This window comes from Eriocheir sinensis, chromosome 11 (genome assembly GCF_024679095.1).
Source record: "Eriocheir sinensis breed Jianghai 21 chromosome 11, ASM2467909v1, whole genome shotgun sequence".
In the NCBI taxonomy this organism is placed as follows: domain Eukaryota; kingdom Metazoa; phylum Arthropoda; class Malacostraca; order Decapoda; family Varunidae; genus Eriocheir; species Eriocheir sinensis.
In genome coordinates this window covers 17,751,149-17,771,320 of record NC_066519.1, presented here as the reverse complement: position 1 = coordinate 17,771,320, position 20,172 = coordinate 17,751,149, and the positions used below count along the sequence as shown (strand labels likewise).

Sequence of the window (20,172 nt, the reverse complement as noted above, 5' to 3'; positions counted from 1 at the left end):
AAAATGATCGACTTACTTTTCTCTCGCCTGCATGTTGTTGGTACCGTTGTCTAACCAAGCGAGGATGGGGAGAAGAGGTACTAGTTTAAAATTCATGGGTTGATTAAACTAGGAGAAAGTAGAATGTGTAAATATGTGTGTGGGTGGGTGGGTGGGGATGTAGGTGTGGGGGAGTGGAGGTGTGTGTGTGTGTGTGTGTGTGTGTGTGTGTGTGTGTGTGTGTGTGTGTGTGTGTGTGTGTGTGTGTGTGTGTGTGTGTGTGTGTGTGTTTTATTGTTAGTCTGTACAAAAACATCACAATTCTGTCTTAACCCTCACCTCTCTTTCCACAAGCATTCCTTATTTCTGTATCATTATTATTATTTTCACTTTTATTTTCATCATTATCATCGTATCATCTCTTTCTTTATTACTCTCATTGCCACTGTCATCATTACCATCATTAGTTTCATCATCAAATCTCATACAGGTAATGCAAGGGGGCGAGAGGTGAGTCAAGGTCAGGTAGGTATTATGAGGGTGTGTGAGGGGGGGTGTCGCCCATCTTGCTACACCCACTACACCCACATGCTGTCAGGTGCCCCACGCTACACACTACCCGTCAGGCCTCACGCTCAGGGTATTCACAGGTGAGCCGACACAGGTAAACACACACACGCACACACACAGGTAAACACGCACTATAGACAGCATGACCTGGATGAACTAAACACAGTCCCTTAAAGATGTACAAACACTTAAGTAAGTCACCCAAGAAGATCAATGGGTTGTTAATAGGGTTTCTAAGTATGTTATCATGTGGGTTGGTTACTTCCAGAGCCATAGAATAAGAGTGTATGACTATCTACATCAGAGGCGCCATGTTGTTATTAAAAAGAACCGCGGGGAATTCAAATTGATGGTAATACAGGTGTTTTTTTGTGTATTCTAGAAACTTGAGATTTTGACGATATCTAGTGCACGGAAAAAACTCTATTGTATCAGTCGTAATTTGAATTTCGCGCGGTTTTTCTGGTATCAACATGGCGCCTGTGACATGGTTGGCTTTCTCTTATTCTACGGTTCTGGTTTCTCCCTTTCCTCCTCTCCAGGCAAACCAGTCTCTATCTACAACACATGGAGAGGGGAATCTAAAGTCATATAAAACATTCATCTAAACATGTGGACAAAACGTGTTAGGTGTTCTGACATATGCAAACACTCTCTTCCCACTTTTCCCTTCCAAAAAGCAGGTCTAACCAAAGCACACACTCACACAAACATGACATAGAAAACGGGGGGTGGTAGAAGATGAGGAGGAGGAGGAGCAACACCAGGCCCGTTTTCTTTGGAGGAGGAGGATGGAGAGTTTGAATGGGGTACTCACATTTTCCAGCTTGTCTCTGTCGGCGGCAGATGACGATGATGACCACGCAGATGATGATGACGAGGACGATGACGGCAGCGACGATGGCGGAGATGACGATGATGTTGTCGTCTCCCAGTTTTTCTATGATGCCAGCGACACCTTCGTTATTCAAGGGAAGGGAACGGGGCGGGCAAAGGGTTAGTGGTTAGTGGGAGCGACGAGCACGAACGACACAGACGACAGACAGACCAAGACTAACAGACGGAAGGTTAAACGGGGACGAAAAATAATAAAAAAAAAAGCAAATAGCTGAGTTAGGGGAGTTTTGGCATAGTTACCCCTTTGTTAAACATGTATAGAAACGATATAAAAAACCCAATAGCTGAGTTAAGGGCGATATCAAGGATGTGAATTTTGACAAAGTCCCTTCTTTGTTAATCGTGGAAGGTTAAATATGTGTAAAAAAGTATAAAACGCAAAATTGCTGAGTTAAGGGTAAAACAAGGACATAAATTTTGGCATAGTTTCTCCTTTGTTAATTAAATAGAAAATGGTACAAAAATGCCAAATAGCTAAGTTAAGGGCAATACCAAGGACATGAACTTTGGCATAGTCCTCCTTTGTTAACCAAGTATTAAAACATGTAAAAAAAGCACCAAATAAATGAGTTAGGGACAATACCACATATATGAATTTCTGCTTAGTTCCTCCTTTTTATCCTAAGTTTCCTCTGAGTTATGGGGGATACCAATGACATGGATTTTGACATAGTCCCTCCTTTGTTTATCAAGTATGTAAGGTATAAAACCCTAAATATCCGAGTAAGGGGCAATCACCAAGGGACATAAAGTTTAGCATAGTTACTCCTTTTTATTCCAAGTTTTCTCTTAGTGTCCTCCAACTGACGTCACGCGGTATAAGCTTCATTTAACCTTTCGTCTGTTAGCCTCGATCGCAGCATCTTTAAGCCTGCTCAGCATCACTTATTTACAGCACGAGCACGGACACAAGGCAGCTATCAACTTTAACAACCCTTTCCATCTTCTTACGGCCAGTTTTCGACAGTCCAACACAGTCATTGTAAGCGCCCAAACCAGACGATATTCTCCACAATGATCCGTTACTTATACTCGATACCAGATACTAAGGCTTTCTTCTAGTCGTTCTATTCCCTTCCTTTCCTTTCCCTTCCCTTCACTGTTCTTCCATGGCTTCCTCTTTCTCTCCTTTCTCTTCCTTAAGGAGTTTTCCTGTGTGGTTTTCTATAGTTTCCTTCTTTTTATATCAACGCTGAACACTATACAAGGAATTTTTCGTAGTATTTTGTGTCTGGTTGAGGAGCTTACAAACTTGCTATACTGGACTGTGAAACTGGCCCTTAATCATTCACATAGAGCCAAGAAACTAAGGCATTGTGTGGGAGTGGTAGTTAGACAAGCAAGAGGAGAGAGAGAGAGAGAGAGGCTGAGTGGCTTATGCTAACTGACTAACTAACCTAAGATTGCTAGTGCTAATAATAATGCTAGCGAATGATATAATGGATAAACGATATGTGAAAGACAGGAAGATGAGTTTATTTTGATGTTTGTGTTGTTTTAGGGGCTGTAGTAGTAGTCGAAATAGAAGTATATAATATAGGAGTGGTAGAAACAAGTTATTTTAAGAGGGAAACGACAGAAAAATAGAATGGACAAATTATATGTAAATGACAGGAAGATTTTGTGTTTGTTTTGATGTTTGTGTTGTTTTAGGGAATGTAGTAGGAGTTATCGTAGTAGTAGTAACAGCATCAGCAGAAGAAGAACCAGAGACGTAAGAGCAAACAGAAGAATAGAGAAGAAGAAAGAGCACAAAGAACAGAAGAATAGAGAATAAGAGAGAGCAGGAACAGAATAGGAAGAGGGAGCAGAAAGAACAGAAGATTAGAGAAGAAGTAAATGCAGAAAGAACAGAAGATTAGAAAAGAAGAAAGTGCAGAAAGAACAAAAGATTAGAGAAGAAGAAATTGCAGAAAGAAAAGAAGACTAGAGAAGAAGAGAGAGCAGAAAGAAAAGAAGGTAAGAGAAGAAGAAATAGAAGAACAGAAAATTAGAGAAGAAGAAAATGCAGAAAGAACAGAAGATTAGAGAAGAAGAAAGCGCAGAAAGAAAAGATTAGAGAAGAAGAAAATGCAAAAAGAAAAGAAGATTAGAGAAGAAGAAAGATAAGAAAGAACAGAAGATGAGAGAAGAAAAAGAGCAGAAAAGAACAGAAGATTGGAAAAGAGGAAAGAGCAGAAACAGCAAAAGATTAGAGAAGAAAAAAGAGCAGAAAAGAACAGAATATTAGAAAAGAGGAAAGCGCAGAAACAGCAAAAGATTAGAGAAAAAAAAGAACAGAAGAAAGAGCAACAGAAGAACAGAGATGTGTCGTGGTGAAGGGAAAGACAAGGAAACACAGACGAAACATAGAACACAGTGTTACATAGACCCTAACAAGCACAGCAGCAGCACGTACATTTATAACTAATCTGGCAACACATCCCCGGTTACAATGAACTTAAGGGAGCTGGTAACACTGCCCATTTAGCACACTTAGACGGGTTAGCATGAGTATACCCTTCTACTTTAGCGCCTCTGTTAAACTAAGACACAAATGGGGGCTGGAGTATAGAGAGGCACGTGTATTTTTTTTATAGTATTGAAGACAAAACATATTAACAGGCCCAACATTTTCTGCTTCAATATAAAAAGGAGACAAAAAGGGGTTTGAAGTGTATTTAAATTAGGTTCAGATCAGGTCAGAGACATGTCCTGATCCTCTTCTCTTGAAAGCGTTAATTTGATCATTGTTTTGGGGTAGTTTTGGCTTATATTGAAAAGCAGATCTGACTTTTTTTTTAAGGGGACACGTGTATTTTTTTATAGTAATGAAAGCGAAACATATTAACAGGCTCAACATTTGCTGCTTCAATATAAAAAGGAGACAAAAAGGGGTTTGAAGTGTATTTAAATTAGGTTCAGATCAGGTTTGAGTGGTGTCCGGATCCTCCTCTCTTGAAAGCGTTAATTTGATCATTGCTTTTTGGGTAGTTTAGGTTTATATTGAAAAGCAGATTTGCCTTTTTTTTTGAGGGGACACGTGTATTTTTTTTTATAGTAATGAAGGCGAAACATATTAACAGGCCCAACATTTGCTGCTTCAATATAAAAAGGAGACAAAAAGGGGTTTGAAGTGTATTTAAATTAGGTTCAGATCAGGTTTGAGTGGTGTCCAGATTCTCCTCTCTTGAAAGCGTTTTTTGGGTAGTTTAGGTTTATATTGAAAAGCAGATTTGACTTTTTTTTTGAGGTGGAAAGTGTGTCAGGGATGTGTTTTTATGTTCACAGCTCCGTAATTTGTTCTGACTTTGGTATTCAAGACATGCTCACCTTCATACCTTTTATATATTATCGGTTTATTTTTTTTTGTTTATTTGCTTTAGATCATGCTGGCCTCAAAGCTATCGTCTATTTTTTCTGTTCTCAGTAATTTTTTTTTTTGTATCACTTTGCAATCTTTTGACCATGCTAATCGCTAATCTACTCAAATAAGTTTCACTACATCTATTTTTTTCTTTTCTCAGTAATTATTTTTTTTGTATCACTTTGCAATCTTTTGACCATGCTAATCGCTAATCTATTCAAATAAGTTTCTCTACAACTATTTTTTTCTTTTCTCAGTAATTATTTTTTTTGTATCACTCTGTAGACTTTTGACCATGCTAACCGCTAATCTACTCAAATAATTTTCTTTACATCTATTTTTCGTCTTTTTATGGATATTCCCTAAGACATGCTAACCTCAACACATTCTAAACACTTTTCTCAACATTTCACATTTTCATGATTTTTCTCTAACACAAGCTACCAATTTTTCTCTGCATTCTACCCAATTTTGTTTCTCATGCAGTTTATATAAAACATACTAGATTCTAAACCAAGCTTTATTTTATCTATATAACTCTCTACTTCGTTAATTTATGCATTTGCTAATAACATACTAACATTAATTTGCCTTCTTACACGTTTCGCAGTATTCCTCTGTTGAGATGTTATTTAATTTTGCTATCTGACTAAATCCCTTTCTCAATAATTGTCACGACGTTCATTTCGTTCTTCCCCTTCCATATCGCTAAGACGCTTTTGTCCTTGAATTAATCAGCTAAGCATTCATCTCTAGATTTTACACTTTTAATAATTTTCTTTTGCTATCTGAATATGGTCCTTCATGAGTAATAATCTTAAGCCTTCTTTATTTCCTCCATCCATGGCTCGAATTACCCCTCTCAATATCCCTTTTTTTCATTAATCTTAGTTATATATTATTAACTATATTTCACTTTTTTTTTACAGCCGAAATTTACCTACTTTTCGGCCACTCCTCTAACTCTTTTTAGGAGCAGTGAGTACCGGGCTTTTTTTTCCCCATTTGTTTCCTTTTTTTTTTTACTCTGCTGTAAAAAAAAGTGTAAAAAAAAGCCCGCCAATCGCTGCTCCAACAAACACAAAAGCAATGTGGCCAAAAGAGAGGTCAATTTCGGGAGGAGAGGTGCCTTGATACACTCCTCTTATATAATTTTTGTTAGCTGAAGACATCCCTTCCTGCTTAATTATCCTATACTTAAGCAATTTTCTCCCTGTTGGCCTTTCATTAATTCACTATAGTAACTTTTATTAACTAGTTTAAGCTAAATATCATTACCTTCATTTTGCTATATATACTTTTTGTTAGCTGAAGACATCCCTTCCCGCTTAATTATCCTATACTTACTTAATTTTCTCCCTGTTGGCCTTTCATTAATTCACTATAGTAACTTTCATTAACTAGTTTAAGCTAAATATCATTACCTTCATTTTGCTATATATACTTTTTGTTACCTGACCACATCCCTTCCTGGACAATTATACCAAACTTTCCTTATTTTCTCTCTCTTTACCATGATTCAAACTGCAAGTAATTTTTTTTCTCTCAGTTTTAGCTTTTAGTATATAGTTTCATTTTGCTATATATATTGTTTGTTACCTGGACATATCCCTTCCTGTACAATTATCGCAAATTTTCCTTATTTACTCTCTCTATGCCATGATTCAATCCGCTAGTAACTTCTTTTTCTCTCAGTTTTAGCTTTTAGTATATAGCTTCATTTTGCTATATATATTGTTTGTTACCTGGACATATCCCTTCCTGTACAATTATCGCAATTTTTCCTTATTTACTCTCTCTTTGCCATGATTCAATCCGCTAGTAACTTCTTTTTCTCTCAGTTTTAGCTCAATATCATTTCCTTCATTTTGCTATACATACTGCTTGTTACCTGAACATATATATCCCCTCTTGTACAATTATCCAAGACCTTCCTTATTTTCTCCCTCTCAGCCTTTCATTGATCCACAAATACCCTTTTTGCTCTCAGTTTTAGCTCAATATCATTACCTTCATTTTACTCTATATGCACTTTTTGTTACCTGGACACATATCCCTTCTTGCTCAATTATCCAAGACTTTCCTTATTTTCTCCCTCTCAGCCTTTCGATAATCCACCAGTACCCTTTTTTTCTCTATGTTATTACCTTCATTTTACTCTATATGCACTTTTTGTTACCAGGACACATATCCTTTCCTGCACAATTATCCAAGACTTTCCTTATTTTCTCCCTCTCAGCCTTTCGATAATCCACCAGTACCCTTTTTTTCTCTATGTTATTACCTTCATTTTACTCTATATGCTTTTTGTTACCTGCATACATATATCCCTTCCTGCACAATTATCCCAAGTTTCCTTATTTCCTCCCCTCCGCCACGCATCAGGCCGCCAACACCAACCCTTTTCCGCGACCCTAACTCTACTTTATCTCTGAGCCGTCACACGACTTCATTTCCGGTTTTCCCTCTTTTCCAATTTCCCTTTTGCACGCGTGTAACTCCATCTAGCCCTGACCTTATGCAATTTCCACGCCCCTATTGTAACCTGTAACTCATTCTCCCTTGCCTTCTCCTTCCGTCCCTTTGAATCTTACTTATAACATCGATTTCGTACGGTATGTGTTTCCTTTATAGGTAATCTTATGCTATTTCCACGCCCCTCTTGTAACCTGTAACCCTTCCTCCTTCCCTTCCTTCTTCTGTCCCTTTGAATCTTGCTTATAACATCGATTTCGTACGGTATGGGCTCCCGTTACCTAGTCTTATGTTATTCCCAGGCCTTTCTTCTAACTTGTAACTTCTTCCGTCCCTTTGAATCTTACTTATAACATCGATTCCGTACGGTATGTGCTTCCCTTACCTAATCTTATGCTATTCCCAGGCCTTTCTTCTAACTTGTAACCCTTTTTCTCCCTCTTCCTTGCCTTCTTTTGTAACCTGTAACCCTTCTTTCATCTCTCCTTTCTCCCCTTTGATTCTTACTTATAACATCGATCTCGCAAGGTATGGGGCCCCCTACCTGACCTTACGCTATTTCCACCTCTATTCTAACCTTTAAACCTTTGTCTGCCTCTTCCTTCCCTTCTTTTGTAACCTGTAACCCCTCTTTCCTCTCTCCTTCCTTCCCTTTGAGTCTTACACGTAACATCGATCTCGCAAGGTATGGGCACCCTTACCTGACTTAATGCTATTTCCACCTCTATTCTAACTTCTGAACCTTTGTCTGCTATTTGTATGCTCTTTCAACACCTCTTTTCTAACTTGTAACCCTTTTTCTCCCTCTTCCTTCCCTTCTTTTGTAACCTGTAATCCCTCTTCCCTCTCTCCTTCCTTCCATTTGATTCTAAACCTGTAACATCGATCTCGCAATGCTCTCTTCTAATATTTAATCCTTTTCCTTTCATCTCCTCCTCCCTTCCTCCTGATTCTTACCTGTAACATCGATCTCGCAAGGTATGGACTCCCCGAGCGTGTTGTTGACGTAGCAGTAGTAGGTCCCGAGCGACTCCGAGGTGGCTGGAAGGCGGAGGCGCGACTCGAGGCCTTCCGAAGTGATGTCCCGCGTCAGTGTCTCGTTTAGGAGTCGCCATCTGTTGGACGATTGGAAAAGCAAGGGTGTTAAGAAAGGCCGGGAAGGTGACGAGGGTGTGTTAGCAGAAGGGAAATGTAGGAAGATGCACAAGGTAACGGGTGGCAAAAATGAGATAAAAAGTTGTGTTGGAAAAGATAAGAGAATGCACAAGATAAAGGGGAAAGAGCAAAGAGACAAAAAGTGCGGTTTGGAAAAAGGCTGCGAAGGGAAAGGAGGCAAAGAGAGACAAAAAGAGTAAAGTTAGGTTGTGAAATCTGAGTGAAAGGGAACACGAGTGAGAAAAGAAGTTGAGGAAAGAGTAAAACCGTCCCTGAAACAGAAAAGGAACAAAGGATAACCAGCAAAACCATAGTAAAGGGGAGAAGGTTTGAAGGAGGGAATAAAGACGAAGGAAAAGGAGGCAAAGAGAGACAAAAAAGAGTAAAGTTAGGTTGTGAAATCCGAGTGAAAGGGAACAAGAGTGAGAAAAGGAGTTGAGGGAAAGAGTAAAACCGTCCCTGAAACAGAAAAGGAATGAAGATAACCGCAAAACCATAGTAAAAGAGAGAAGGCTTGAAGGAAGGAAGAAAGACGTCCCTAACACATAAAAGGAACAAAAACTGGTCTGCAAAAAACATAGTAAAGGGGAGAAGGTTTGAAGGAAGAAATAAAGACTCGTAAACAGAAAATAAACAAAGAAATCATAGTAAAATAGAGAAATAGGTTTAAAGGAAGGAATAAGGGCCCCTAAAACATAAAAGGAAAAACAAACTGGTCTACAAAAAACATAGTAAAGGGGAGAAGGTTCGAAGGAAGAAATGAAGACTCCTAAAACAGAAAATAAAGAAAGAAATCATAGTAAAATAGAGAAGTAAGGTTAAAGGAAGGAATAAAGGCCCATAAAACATAAAAGGAAAAACAAACTGGTCTGCAAAAAACATAGTAAAGGGAAGAAGGTTCGAAGGAAGAAATAAAGACTCATAAACAGAAAATAAACAAAGAAATCATAGTAAAATAGATAAATAGGTTTAAAGGAAGGAATAAAGGCCCCTAAAACATAAAGATGAACAAAGATTGGATAGCAAAACCACACTTCCAAGGGATATAACAACAAAGAAAGGTAGAGAGGGAAACACACACGCCTACGAACAGAGACCTATCCAGCTGCAAAATCAAGGCGAAAAGGGACGAGATGAGGAGGAGGAGGCGGTGGCGGAGGAGAAGCAAAGAGGCGTTCAGGCGTTCCCTTTGAAATGCAACGCTTCATGTGACACCCAAGAATAGAGGATGTCTTTGGGGACTCGACTAACAAAGGCGGAGGCCGAGGCGGTTGAGGGGGAGAAAGAGCGCTTGACTTCTCTTGTCTCCCAAACACGGCGGGGTTGTAGGTTGTGGTTCTCGCCTCCACCTCTCACGTCAACAATTTCAACAGGCCAAAAATGAGATAAATCGACTTCTATTGACTGTTTCTTTGCTCTCAAGGTATAGAAGAATGGTTAACCTACTCCCAGGGTCATAAATCTACCCCTGGAAATGCCTACAGGTCCTATGAAAGCCTTAAATGTGTGTGCTTGGCCCGGGGAAGTGTTTAGAAATAGGGACCTGTGTTGCCCGGTTCTCAGGTCATCCGGGGAAGCAAAACGCGGAGGAATATCAAATGGGGGAATGTTGCCCGGGCGAGAGGGTCGTTCACAGAGGTGGAAGAAGTGTTGATGTTACTTAAAAGAGAGACTGCGAGAATGAAGTAGGCTTAGAAGAGGGGGAGTGCAGGGAGGTGAAGAGGGGAGGTGAAGAGGGAAAACAGGACAAAACGAGGGTGAGGAAGAGAAAGAAGGAGGGTGTGAAAGGAGGTGAAGAGGGGAAGCAGGAGTAAGAAGAGGGTGAAGATGAGAAAGAAGGAGAGAAAGTAGGAAATAGAAAAGGGGAGGCAGAGTAAAACGAGGGTAAAGAGGAAGAAGAAGGGGAAATAGGAAGGAGGGGGGGGGGAAACTAGACAAAAACGAGCGAAGAAAGAAAAGGAGAAGTAAGGAGAAGAGGGGAACTACAGTAAAAAAAAAAAAGGGGGAAGAGGAGAAAAAAGGGAGATAAATAAGGAAGAAGAGGGAAGCCAGGACTAAAATGATGGTGAAGAAAAGAGAAAGAAGGAAAACAGAAAGGAGAAGAGGGGGGACTTGAGCAATATAAGAGAAAAGTCTGGAGAGGCGGAGGAGGAGTCTGAGGAGAGCTAGAATATAAGAGTGAAAGAGAGTGAGAAAGGGAGAAAGGGGTATGAGAGGGAGAGGAAAGAAAGGCAGAAAATAAAGGGAAAGAGAGGGCGACCGTGCAAAGAGGAAGAAAAAAGGAAGGATAACACGGAGAAGATAACCGGCGCAAAAAAGAGAGGGAGAAGTGAGACGGAGAAGGAAAATAGGAGGAGAGAGAGAGAGAGAGAGAGAGAGAGAGAGAGAGAGAGAGAGAGAGAGAGAGAGAGAGAGAGAGAGAGAGAGAGAGAGAGAGAGAGAGAGAGAGAGAGAGAGAGAGAGAGAGAGAGAGAGAGAGAGAGAGAGAGAGAGAGAGAGAGAGAGAGAGAGAGAGAGAGAGAGAGAGAGAGAGAGAGAGAGAGAGAGTCAGGGATTGGGAAGAATGTAAGAAGCGAAATGTTTGGTTTGATTTAGTCCTCTTTACTCTCGCTTGCCTCGGGACACACACACACACACACACACACACACACACACACGCTGCGGCTGGCTCTGGCGTCCACGTCAATAAAACTTGGAAACTCCCTAAACAGAACCTGAGGAATACGCGTCTTGAGGCTGTTCCGCGGCGAGTTTGTATGTTAATTTTTGTCTTTTTTTGTCTCTCAAGTCCAAGTTAGCAAGTAAGCAGTAAGTAGCGGGCTTTTTTACTTTCATTATTGTTTTCTTTTTTTTTTCATTATTGTTTTTTTTGTTTTTTTACGGCCTTGCACTGTCTCCTCTGCTGTAAAAAAAAAAAAAAAAAAAAAAGTCGTCAAGTTTTGGGATTCGTGCAAGTGTGACGGTGCTGCAAGTGATTGGTTATGAACGTTTATGATTGTCTATTCGAAACGTTTAGGAGAATCACTGAGAAAACAAGAGGAAAAATAGACAAAAAGCGACCAGAGACGGAATAAGGAAAAAAAATGACCAAAATAACAAGTGGAAGGAAAGAAAACGAGAAAAGTAAAGAAAAGAACCTCGTGATGCGATTGACGAGAGAGAGAGAGAGAGAGAGAGAGAGAGAGAGAGAGAGAGAGAGAGAGAGAGAGAGAGAGAGAGAGAGAGAGAGAGAGAGAGAGAGAGAGAGAGAGAGAGAGAGAGAGAACCCCCCCTCACCTACCCACAGTCAACCCCTAACTCCCCCACACAACCCCCCAGTCACCACCCCCCACCTTGCCTACCCTCCCCCCTCCACCCTCACCCACCTGAAGTCCACGTCCTCGGGGTTGGCGGCGGCGCGGCAGATCAGCAGGATGTGTGCGTCCTCGCCGCTCCCGCCGTCCTCGCGGTCAATCTTGCACTCCGGCTTGACTGGCGGGGGAGAAGAACCGAGCATAGACGTAAGTAAAGCAAAAATAGCCGCGAGTAAAAGAAAATAGACAATCGTACCATGAAAAACTCAAATATACTAAAAAGATGCGAATAAACTAAGTCATGTCTAAATCGAAGCTGACACAAATAAATCTATAATCAAGATAAACTAAAATAGACATAAATAAACCAAACGTAGACACAAATACAGCAAAAGTAGACACTGATGGACATAGATAACCTACCAAGAGCCATAAATAAACCAAAATCGAAAAGAAACAAACCAAGCCAGACATGAATAGACAAGAATCAACAAATAATATACACAAATAAAACAAAGATATATTAACCAAAATTAACACGTATACCAAACTATATGTAATGAATTTATATGAAAAAAAACAAAAAAATACCAGAAAACACCTATAAGACCAGAAAACACCTATAATACCAGAAAACACCTATAATACCAGAAAACACCTACAATACCAGAAAAAAAGACAATATCGTTAAAACAAAAGAGGTTTTCTCCACCAAATAAAACAACAAAATCTAAAATCATCAAAATACTTAAAACAGGGACATAACATTCAACGCAAAGGAGGGACGGCCGGAGGGATGATATCATAATGAAGAAAAAAAAGAGGGAAGACACTACGCATGATAGAAAACGATGTGAATAGAAAATGGAGAACCGGAAGGAAGGATGACGAAGAGGGGGAGGGAGGAGGAAGGGGGGAGAAAAAATGACAGGTAAAAAATGGGGAGGAGGGGGAGAAGGCGGAAGCGGCGTAAGAAGAAGAAGAGGAAGAGGAGGAGGAGGAGGAGGAGGAGGAGGAGGTGACGGGGCGTAAGGGGACAAAAATAGCTCAGTTCGGACTCAACGTTGGGTGCAAAGAGCTCGCGACTAATTTAACATTATCCGCTCATACCCACCTGACACACACACACACACACACACACACACACACACACACACACACACACACAAACACACACGATATCAGAGTAAAGTATGCATGAACGAAAACAAAACAGCAACTCTCTTACGCAACACAAAAAACAACAACACCAAGAAAAAAAAACTCACTCTAAAGAACCGAAAACAAAAGCAAAGAGGATAAGAAATCAGTTATCCCATCAACAAACAACAAAGATAATCCAATACGAGTGCAGAATCATAACTAAAACACATTAAACACTAAACACACGACAGCAAAATCACCGTATAGAAACTCAGAACAAAAAACTGAATATGCCTCCCAAGAACACTGATCAAGATAAACTACAGCATAAGGCCAAGATTTAGACCATAAACATAACCAAACTGGACACATCGCCAAGCACAAGACTCTTCCAACTATGCACAGAACATTTACGTGCTTGAATCTACGCCAAACTGCATTAAAAAAAAAAACTTAAACATTTCCCAGTCCTCCTATTCATGCACAGACCTCCATTATGGGTAGAACCAGAGCTAATACACATGGCAATATGAGAACCGCGCCGACGCTACCTGTATAAAGTAGATGGTGATTGAATTGAGGCCAAACCGAATGAACAAAAAATTTAACCATACAAACTCGAAATTGACCTCTCTTTTGGCTACTCTTTACTGTTATCTATTATGGGAGCGGCTTTTTTTTGTACTCTTTTTGTTGCCCTTGAGCCGTGTCCTTCGATGTAAAAAAAAAAAGCAAATATCCTATACACCCTTCGTAAATGTTTGAATGAAGGCAAAAACAAACGGGAACAACACAGCCCTTCTTCTGCCACTCACACAGAAGAGATAGGGATTAAATTGAGTCCAAACTATCAGAAAAACATCTTAAACATCATCATTTCGTACAGAGACCTTCGTAAACCCTTCCTAAATGTTTGAATGAAGGTAAAAACAAACGGAAACAAGACAGCCCTTCTCCTGCCACTCACACAGAAGAGATAGGGATTAAATTGAGTCCAAACTATCAAAAAACATCTTAAACATCATCTTTTCGTACAGAGACCTTCGTAAACCCTTCCTAAATGTTTGAATTAAGGTAAAAACAAACGGGAACAAGACAGCCCTTCTCCTGCCACTCACACAGAAGAGATAGTGATTAAATTGAGTCCAAACTATCATAAAACATCTTAAACATCGTCTTTTCACGCAGGGACTTCCGTAAGGGGTAGAATCAAGGCCAAAACGCACGAGGAACTAGACGTTTTAAAGGCAAACAATCCTGATATATCTACTCTTACGTAACATGATTGAACTGAGGCAAAGCAACTTGTATTAATTTCCTAAGCAGTTGAATCCCGACTAAATAACACGGAACAAGACAACCATGCGCTTAACACTCTCACATAATATATACTAGTTGAATTCAGGCCAAACTATAACAAAAAACAAATTAAACACCTCCCATTCACACAAACACCTCCATAAATGCTTAAATCACCCCCAAGCACACCAACACCTTTGCCCCTTTGTTATACTCACACAGCACGTCGACGGTGGTAGAGGCCTTCATCTCGCCGTGTTTATTCTTGGCGATGCACTGGTAGACTCCGGCCTGACTCCTCTTGATGGGGAAGTCCATATTGAGCATGGGCCCGTTGGACACCGCCTGCCCGCCGTGCTGCCAGACGTATCGCGGGTCGGGGTAGCTCGAGGCGTTGCAGTTCACCTTCGGAGGCACCTCGCCCTCCACCACCGGCACGTAGATCTCCGATACCACGATCTCCTCCGGCGGGTCTGAAGAGGATAGGAAAGTGGAGGTGTCAGTGAGGGCAGAAGAAGGTGTTTGGGAGTGAATAAAAGAGAAATGTTGGTGAGTGAGTAAGAGGTTAGAAGAGAGGAAGGGTTTTGAGAGATATGGGTTAATGAGTGAGGGAAAAAAGGAAGAAGAGAGTGAGTTAGAGAGATTTGTGTGTCAGTGAGTGAATACAAGACGTAGAAAAGGTTAGTTTAGTGAAGATTAGAGGAGAAGAAAGGAAAAGATAGAGAAGAAGAGAGAATGAGTTAGAGAGATATATGTGTCAGTGAGTGAATACAAGACGTAGAAAAGGTTAGTTGAGTGAAGATTAGAGGAGAAGAAAGGAAAAGATAGAGAAGAAGAGAGAGTGAGTTAGGTGTTAGTGAGGGCAGAAGAAGGTGTTTGTGAGTTAAAAAGAGAGAAGTGTTGGTGATTGAGTAAGAGGTCAGAAGAGAGGAAGAGTTTTGAGAGATATGGGTTAATGAATGAGGAAAAAAGGAAGAAGAGAGAATGAGTTAGAGAGATATATGTGTCAGTGAGTGAAAACAAGGCGTAGAAAAGGTTAGTTGAGTGAAGATTAGAGGAGAAGAAAGGAAAAGATAGAGAAGAAGAGAGAGTGAGTTAGAGAGATATATATGTCAGTGAGTGAAAACAAGGCGTAGAAAAGGTTAGTTGAGTAAAGCGTAGAGGAGAAGAAAGGAAAAAAAATATAGTTGTGTGCATGTGTGTGTAGTAAATATTGGCGTTTAAAAGTGAAATTAGTGACGAAAAAGAGTTGATAAATGTGAAAACGGTTGCCATAGAGTGATATCTACGAGGAAAACTGAAGAGGTGTGTGAATGTGTGTGTGTGTGTGTGTGTGTGTGTGTGTGTGTGTGTGTGTCGTATAGGGGCGTGACATTTCAGCTATAAAGAATGAGTGAAAAGATAGATTTATGTGTATGGGTATTTGATATGAAAACTCTTCAAGTGGAGCAAATTTTCAAACGGAAAAGGAAAAAAAATAACAAGTGATGAAAGAGAGAGCGAGAGAGCGAGAGTGAGAACAAGCAAGAGAGAAAAGTTAAAGATAGAAAAGAGAAAAGAGAAAAATGACAAAGAGAACGAGAAAAGAGATGAAAAAGAAAACGATAGACGAAGAGAGAAATGAGAACAAGAGAAAACAGAAAAATGAGAGTAAAATAAGATAAAAAAAAGACAGAATGAGACAAAAAAGAGAAAGACAGAAAACGGAAAAAGAAAGACCCCTAGAAGACAATAAAGAGAAGATAAGTAAAGTGAATAAGATAATTAACAGAAAGAAAGATAAGGTAAGGAACGTCAAGCCAAACTAAGAGATGAAAAGCGACGAGAGAGAGAGAGAGAGAGAGAGAGAGAGAGAGAGAGAGAGAGAGAGAGAGAGAGAGAGAGAGAGAGAGAGAGAGAGAGAGAGAGAGAGAGAGAGAGAGAGAGAGAGAGAGAGAGAGAGAGAGAGAGAGAGAGAGAGAGAGAGAGAGAGAGAGAGAGACCAGAGCACTCGGCAGACGAAAGCGTAATATATTTTCTTAGCCCTAAACTGATACGGTCGCGCTGTGGCAGATAACGCTGTGATCTTACTCTGTTTTCTGAATTCCTCTTAACTTCGGCGGGAATCCAGTGTTCCGCCGCGCAGGTCATTGAAGTTTACCCATGGAGTTTCTTGTCCAGGCGTGTGCGGAGGAAGAGGAGGAAGAGGAAGAGGAAGAGGTGGATGAAAGAAGGTTGAGGATAGGTAAAAGAAAGAAGTTGGCAGTGGAAGAAGAACGAGAAAGAGGAAGTGATGGTAGAGAACGAAGATGATTAAGAGGAAGAAGAGGAGGAAGAGGAGAGGCGATGGTGGTGGTGGAGGGAAGGTAGAGGAAGAAAAAGAGAACGGGAAACATGACTTGGTGGTAGAGAAAGAAGAGGAGGAGGAGGTGGAGGAGAATACGGATGAAAAAATGACGATAAGGAAAAAGAAGAGTGAAAAAGGGAGATGGAAAAGAAAGCGGAGAAAGAAGAGGAGGAGGAAAGAAGGTTACGGAAGAGGAGTTAGGAGGAGGAGGAAAAAGAGGAGGAGAAGGAAAAGAACAAGGAGGAGGATGTAGTGGCAGAGATGAGAGAGAAGGAGGAGGAGGAGGAAGAGGAGGAAGAGGAGGAGGAGGAGGAGGAGGACAAAAATAATAAAGTGCAAAAGAAACAAAGTGGGAGATGGAGGAGGAGATGAAGGAGGAGAAAGAGGAAGAGAAAAAGATGAAAAAGAAAAACGAGGAAAGTGAAAGGAGGAGGAGGAGGAGGAGGAGGAAGAGAAAGAAAAAGAAGAGGAGGAGGAGGAGGAAAGGGGTAAGGGGGGGTAGCATAGTTTATAGGTCAGCTTGAAGTGTGTCCAATATTCATCGCGTCAGTTCGAGGTTTGAGACGGGCGAGGGCGGTACACTTTTTCCAAGCTCCTAAAATTCTTCCACTGATATTGCACTTTTTTCTCTAACTTTTCTCTCTCTCTCTCTCTCTCTCTCTCTCACACTGCATAATTTGTTCTCCCCAGCCAAGCATGAGAGTAATGATTAGGTATATTTAACTGTGTGTTCCGCATTCCGATATATTCAAGTTTAATTCATCTTTTTCTTAGAGCAGAGAGGTGGTGAATTTGTAAGTGTATGCAGATGTTATAAGAACATAAGAACACAGGAGTCTGCAAGAGGCCGGTAGACCTGTACAAGGCAGCTCCTTTGACCCTAAGCTCCCGTGTATCTAACCCCACCTAATATCGCTGTCCATGGATTCATCTAGTCTATTTTTGAATGTGACAATTGTATTGGCACTCACCACATGACTGCTAAGTCTATTCCACTCATCCACCACTCTGTTAGAAAACCAATTTTTGCCTATGTCCCTGTTGAATCTGAATTTATCCAGTTTAAACTCATTACTTCGTGTCCTACCCGGTTCTCTCACCAATAAAAAAAGTTTAATTCACTGTTTTTTGAGTCGCGCAGAAGGGGTGAATTTGTAAGTGTGTGCGGAAGTTATGGATAAAAAGTTGAATTCACTGTTTTTTTTTTATCGCAGAGAAGTGTGAATTTGTAAGTGTGTGCGGAAGTTGTGAATAATAAAGTCAAACAGAATCTGAAAGTTTCTAAAAGGTGAACTGCGTCATGTGCTTCTAACCTGGCCAGACTTGATACGCTCTTTTTATTTATTTATTTTCGCTCCAACGTGGTGGTGAGTCTGATTGATCATGTTTAATTCAAGTATTGCTTTAGGAAGTTGGACAGATAATGACCTTTTTCTTTTATCTAAGCTGTGTATTTTCATTTTTCGAATCAACTCAAAGATCATCTAGCTTTTCTTTAGTAATACGAACTTAATGTGAAAGCGTATGCAGGCGAAATCTTGCATTAGAAAGATGGACTGAACAAGGCATTGATAAAAAGCCTGATTATGTTTTTCGTCTTCAACAGATTCAAACTTAAAACTCTATTATGTTTCTCTTTTTCAATATATTCTAACTTTTTATACTCCTTTCCAGCAACACAAACTAATAACAAGCTTGAGAGAACACGAGGAGGAGGAGCTCTTGCAATAAAACGTTGGACAGAGTAAAAGAAAGGACCCTTAGAACGATTGACAAGCCTGAGAGAACGCGTCCAGTCGAGGAACTCTTGCATTAGAACACTGGACAAAGGACAGCAAAGGGCAAACACTCACACTCCACCCTGAAGATCGTTTTCGAGGAGTCGCCGGGGCCCGCAAGGTTGGAGGTCGAGGTGCAATTGTAGATGGCGTTGTCTCTCTCCCTGTCCAGCACACCGTCCGGCCACATGTCCATTAGCCAGGTGAGCTCCGACCTGACGCTCTCCAAGTCACTGGGGAGGAGGACAAGAAGAAAACTGGTAAGAGAGGAGGATGGGAAAGAGGGGGAGGTTAACAGAAAGATGAGGAGGTGCGAGAGAAGGAGAGGATGATAGGAGAAAGACGCGGGAAAGAGGGGAAGGGGAACGAAAAGATAACTGGTAAGAGAAGAGGCGGAGGAAGAGAGGGAGGGGAACAAGAAGGGAGAAGGAGGGAAAGGGTAACAAAAAGAGAGCTGGTGTTAGACAGAGAGAAGAAAGTGGGGAAAGGGAATAAGGAGAAAGAGGGAGAGGAGAAGAAAAAGAGAGTTGATGAGAAGGAGAAAGGAGAGTAAAAGGGGAAGGGGAAAGAAAGGAGAGATAGTGAGAGGGAGAAAGGAGGGAGGAAAGAGGGGGAGAGGAACAAAAAAGAGCTGGTGAAGGAGAGGGAAAGAGAGGAGGAGGGAAAATGTGGGAGGGAAAGTCAAGGGAAAAGGGAAGAGGGGAGGGAAGAAGAGAGGAAAGGAAAGAGAAGGAAGGGAAAGAAGGGAGGGGAAAGGAGGGTGAAGGGAGGGGGATGGTGAGGGGAACATAGGGGGAGAGGAAGAGATGGGGAAGGGTAGATAAGGTGAAGGGAAGTGACGGGGAGGGGAAGAGTGGAAGGGGGAGAAAGAGAGAGTGAGGGAGAAAGGGGGGAGGAAGGGAACAACTCGAAATGGAGAAAAAATGACACAAAACAAAGAGCAGATGAAGGGAACAGGATGCAGAGGAGAAAATGGCACTCGGTAAGGAGAGAAAAAAGATGATGCGGAAAGAGTGAGAAGGAAAAAGTGAAAGTAAAAAGGGCAGATATTACTGATAGCGGGAGAAAGGAGAAAGAAAGGAGAGAGAGGGAGGGAGGTAGAGAGAGAGGGGGAGAGAAAAAGAGAAAGAGAGAGAGAGGAGGTTACGTGTGTGATATTGATAAAAAAAAGAAGTAATGACAATCTAAAAAGCATAGGAGTGTTGGATATTAAATAATAGAAAGGGAGAAAAGAGAAAGAAAGGAGAGAGAGGGAGGGAGGTAGAGAGAGAGGGGGAGAGAAAAAGAGAAAGAGAGAGAGAGGGAGAGGAGGTTGTGTGTTTGATATTGATAAAAAAAGAAGTAATGACAATCTAAAAAGCATAGAAGTGTTGAATATAAAATAATAGAAAGGGAGAAAAGAGAAAGAAAGGAGAGAGAGGGAGGGAGGTAGAGAGAGAGGGGGAGAGAAAAAGAGAAAGAGAGAGAGGGAGAGGAGGTTGCGTGAGTGATATTGATAAAAAAAAGAAGTAATGACAATCTAAAAAGCATAGAAGTGGTGGATACAAAATAATAGTTGACAGAAAGGGGAAAAAATGGTGTTAGTTTAAGAGGAGGGTGCAAGGGCCATCATCAAATCGCACTGTTGAAATAAAAAAAGAAAAAATAGGAAAATAAAAGAAAGACAAGAAGGAAAAAAAAACCTCGTATGACCGGATTCTTTGTTAAACTTCTCTGCCACTTGAATATAAAACTCTGTAGCTCTTTAACTCTGCCTCTTGACTCTTAAAAACGCCCGAATATCACGAGTGGGCGAGGCGGGGAGGGGGAAAGACGAGGAGAGAGAAAACGGAGTAAAAAATGAATGAAGAAAAAGCTTAGAAAATGGAAATGGTGCCATGTGTGTGATATTATTTGATGAAACAAAATAAG

General features: G+C 40.8%; 1 protein-coding gene and 1 long non-coding RNA gene across 7 annotated transcripts in view; both read right to left on the bottom strand.

Moving 5' to 3' along the window:
* LOC126996956 (hemicentin-1-like) overlaps window positions 1-20,172 on the bottom strand; it is a 90,952-nt gene that overhangs the window by 41,328 nt on the left and 29,452 nt on the right. For 3 of the 6 annotated variants that reach the window (XM_050857911.1, XM_050857909.1, XM_050857914.1), the window contains exons 14-19: window positions 18,337-18,494; window positions 14,376-14,630; window positions 11,788-11,893; window positions 8,225-8,382; window positions 1,367-1,507; window positions 17-50 (exon numbers count right to left, since the gene is read on the bottom strand). In XM_050857911.1, the coding sequence (XP_050713868.1) occupies window positions 17-50; window positions 1,367-1,507; window positions 8,225-8,382; window positions 11,788-11,893; window positions 14,376-14,630; window positions 18,337-18,494 (852 nt within the window). The remainder of the gene's footprint in view (window positions 1-16; window positions 51-1,366; window positions 1,508-8,224; window positions 8,383-11,787; window positions 11,894-14,375; window positions 14,631-18,336; window positions 18,495-20,172) is intronic. The other 3 variants (XM_050857910.1, XM_050857912.1, XM_050857913.1) reach the window with 3 other exon arrangements.
* LOC126996958 (uncharacterized) lies at window positions 4,663-8,133 on the bottom strand. Its single transcript, XR_007751768.1, has 3 exons — window positions 7,653-8,133; window positions 6,538-7,548; window positions 4,663-6,391 (listed from the first exon to the last, which is right to left on the bottom strand). It is a non-coding gene; the product is annotated as an uncharacterized LOC126996958 (long non-coding RNA).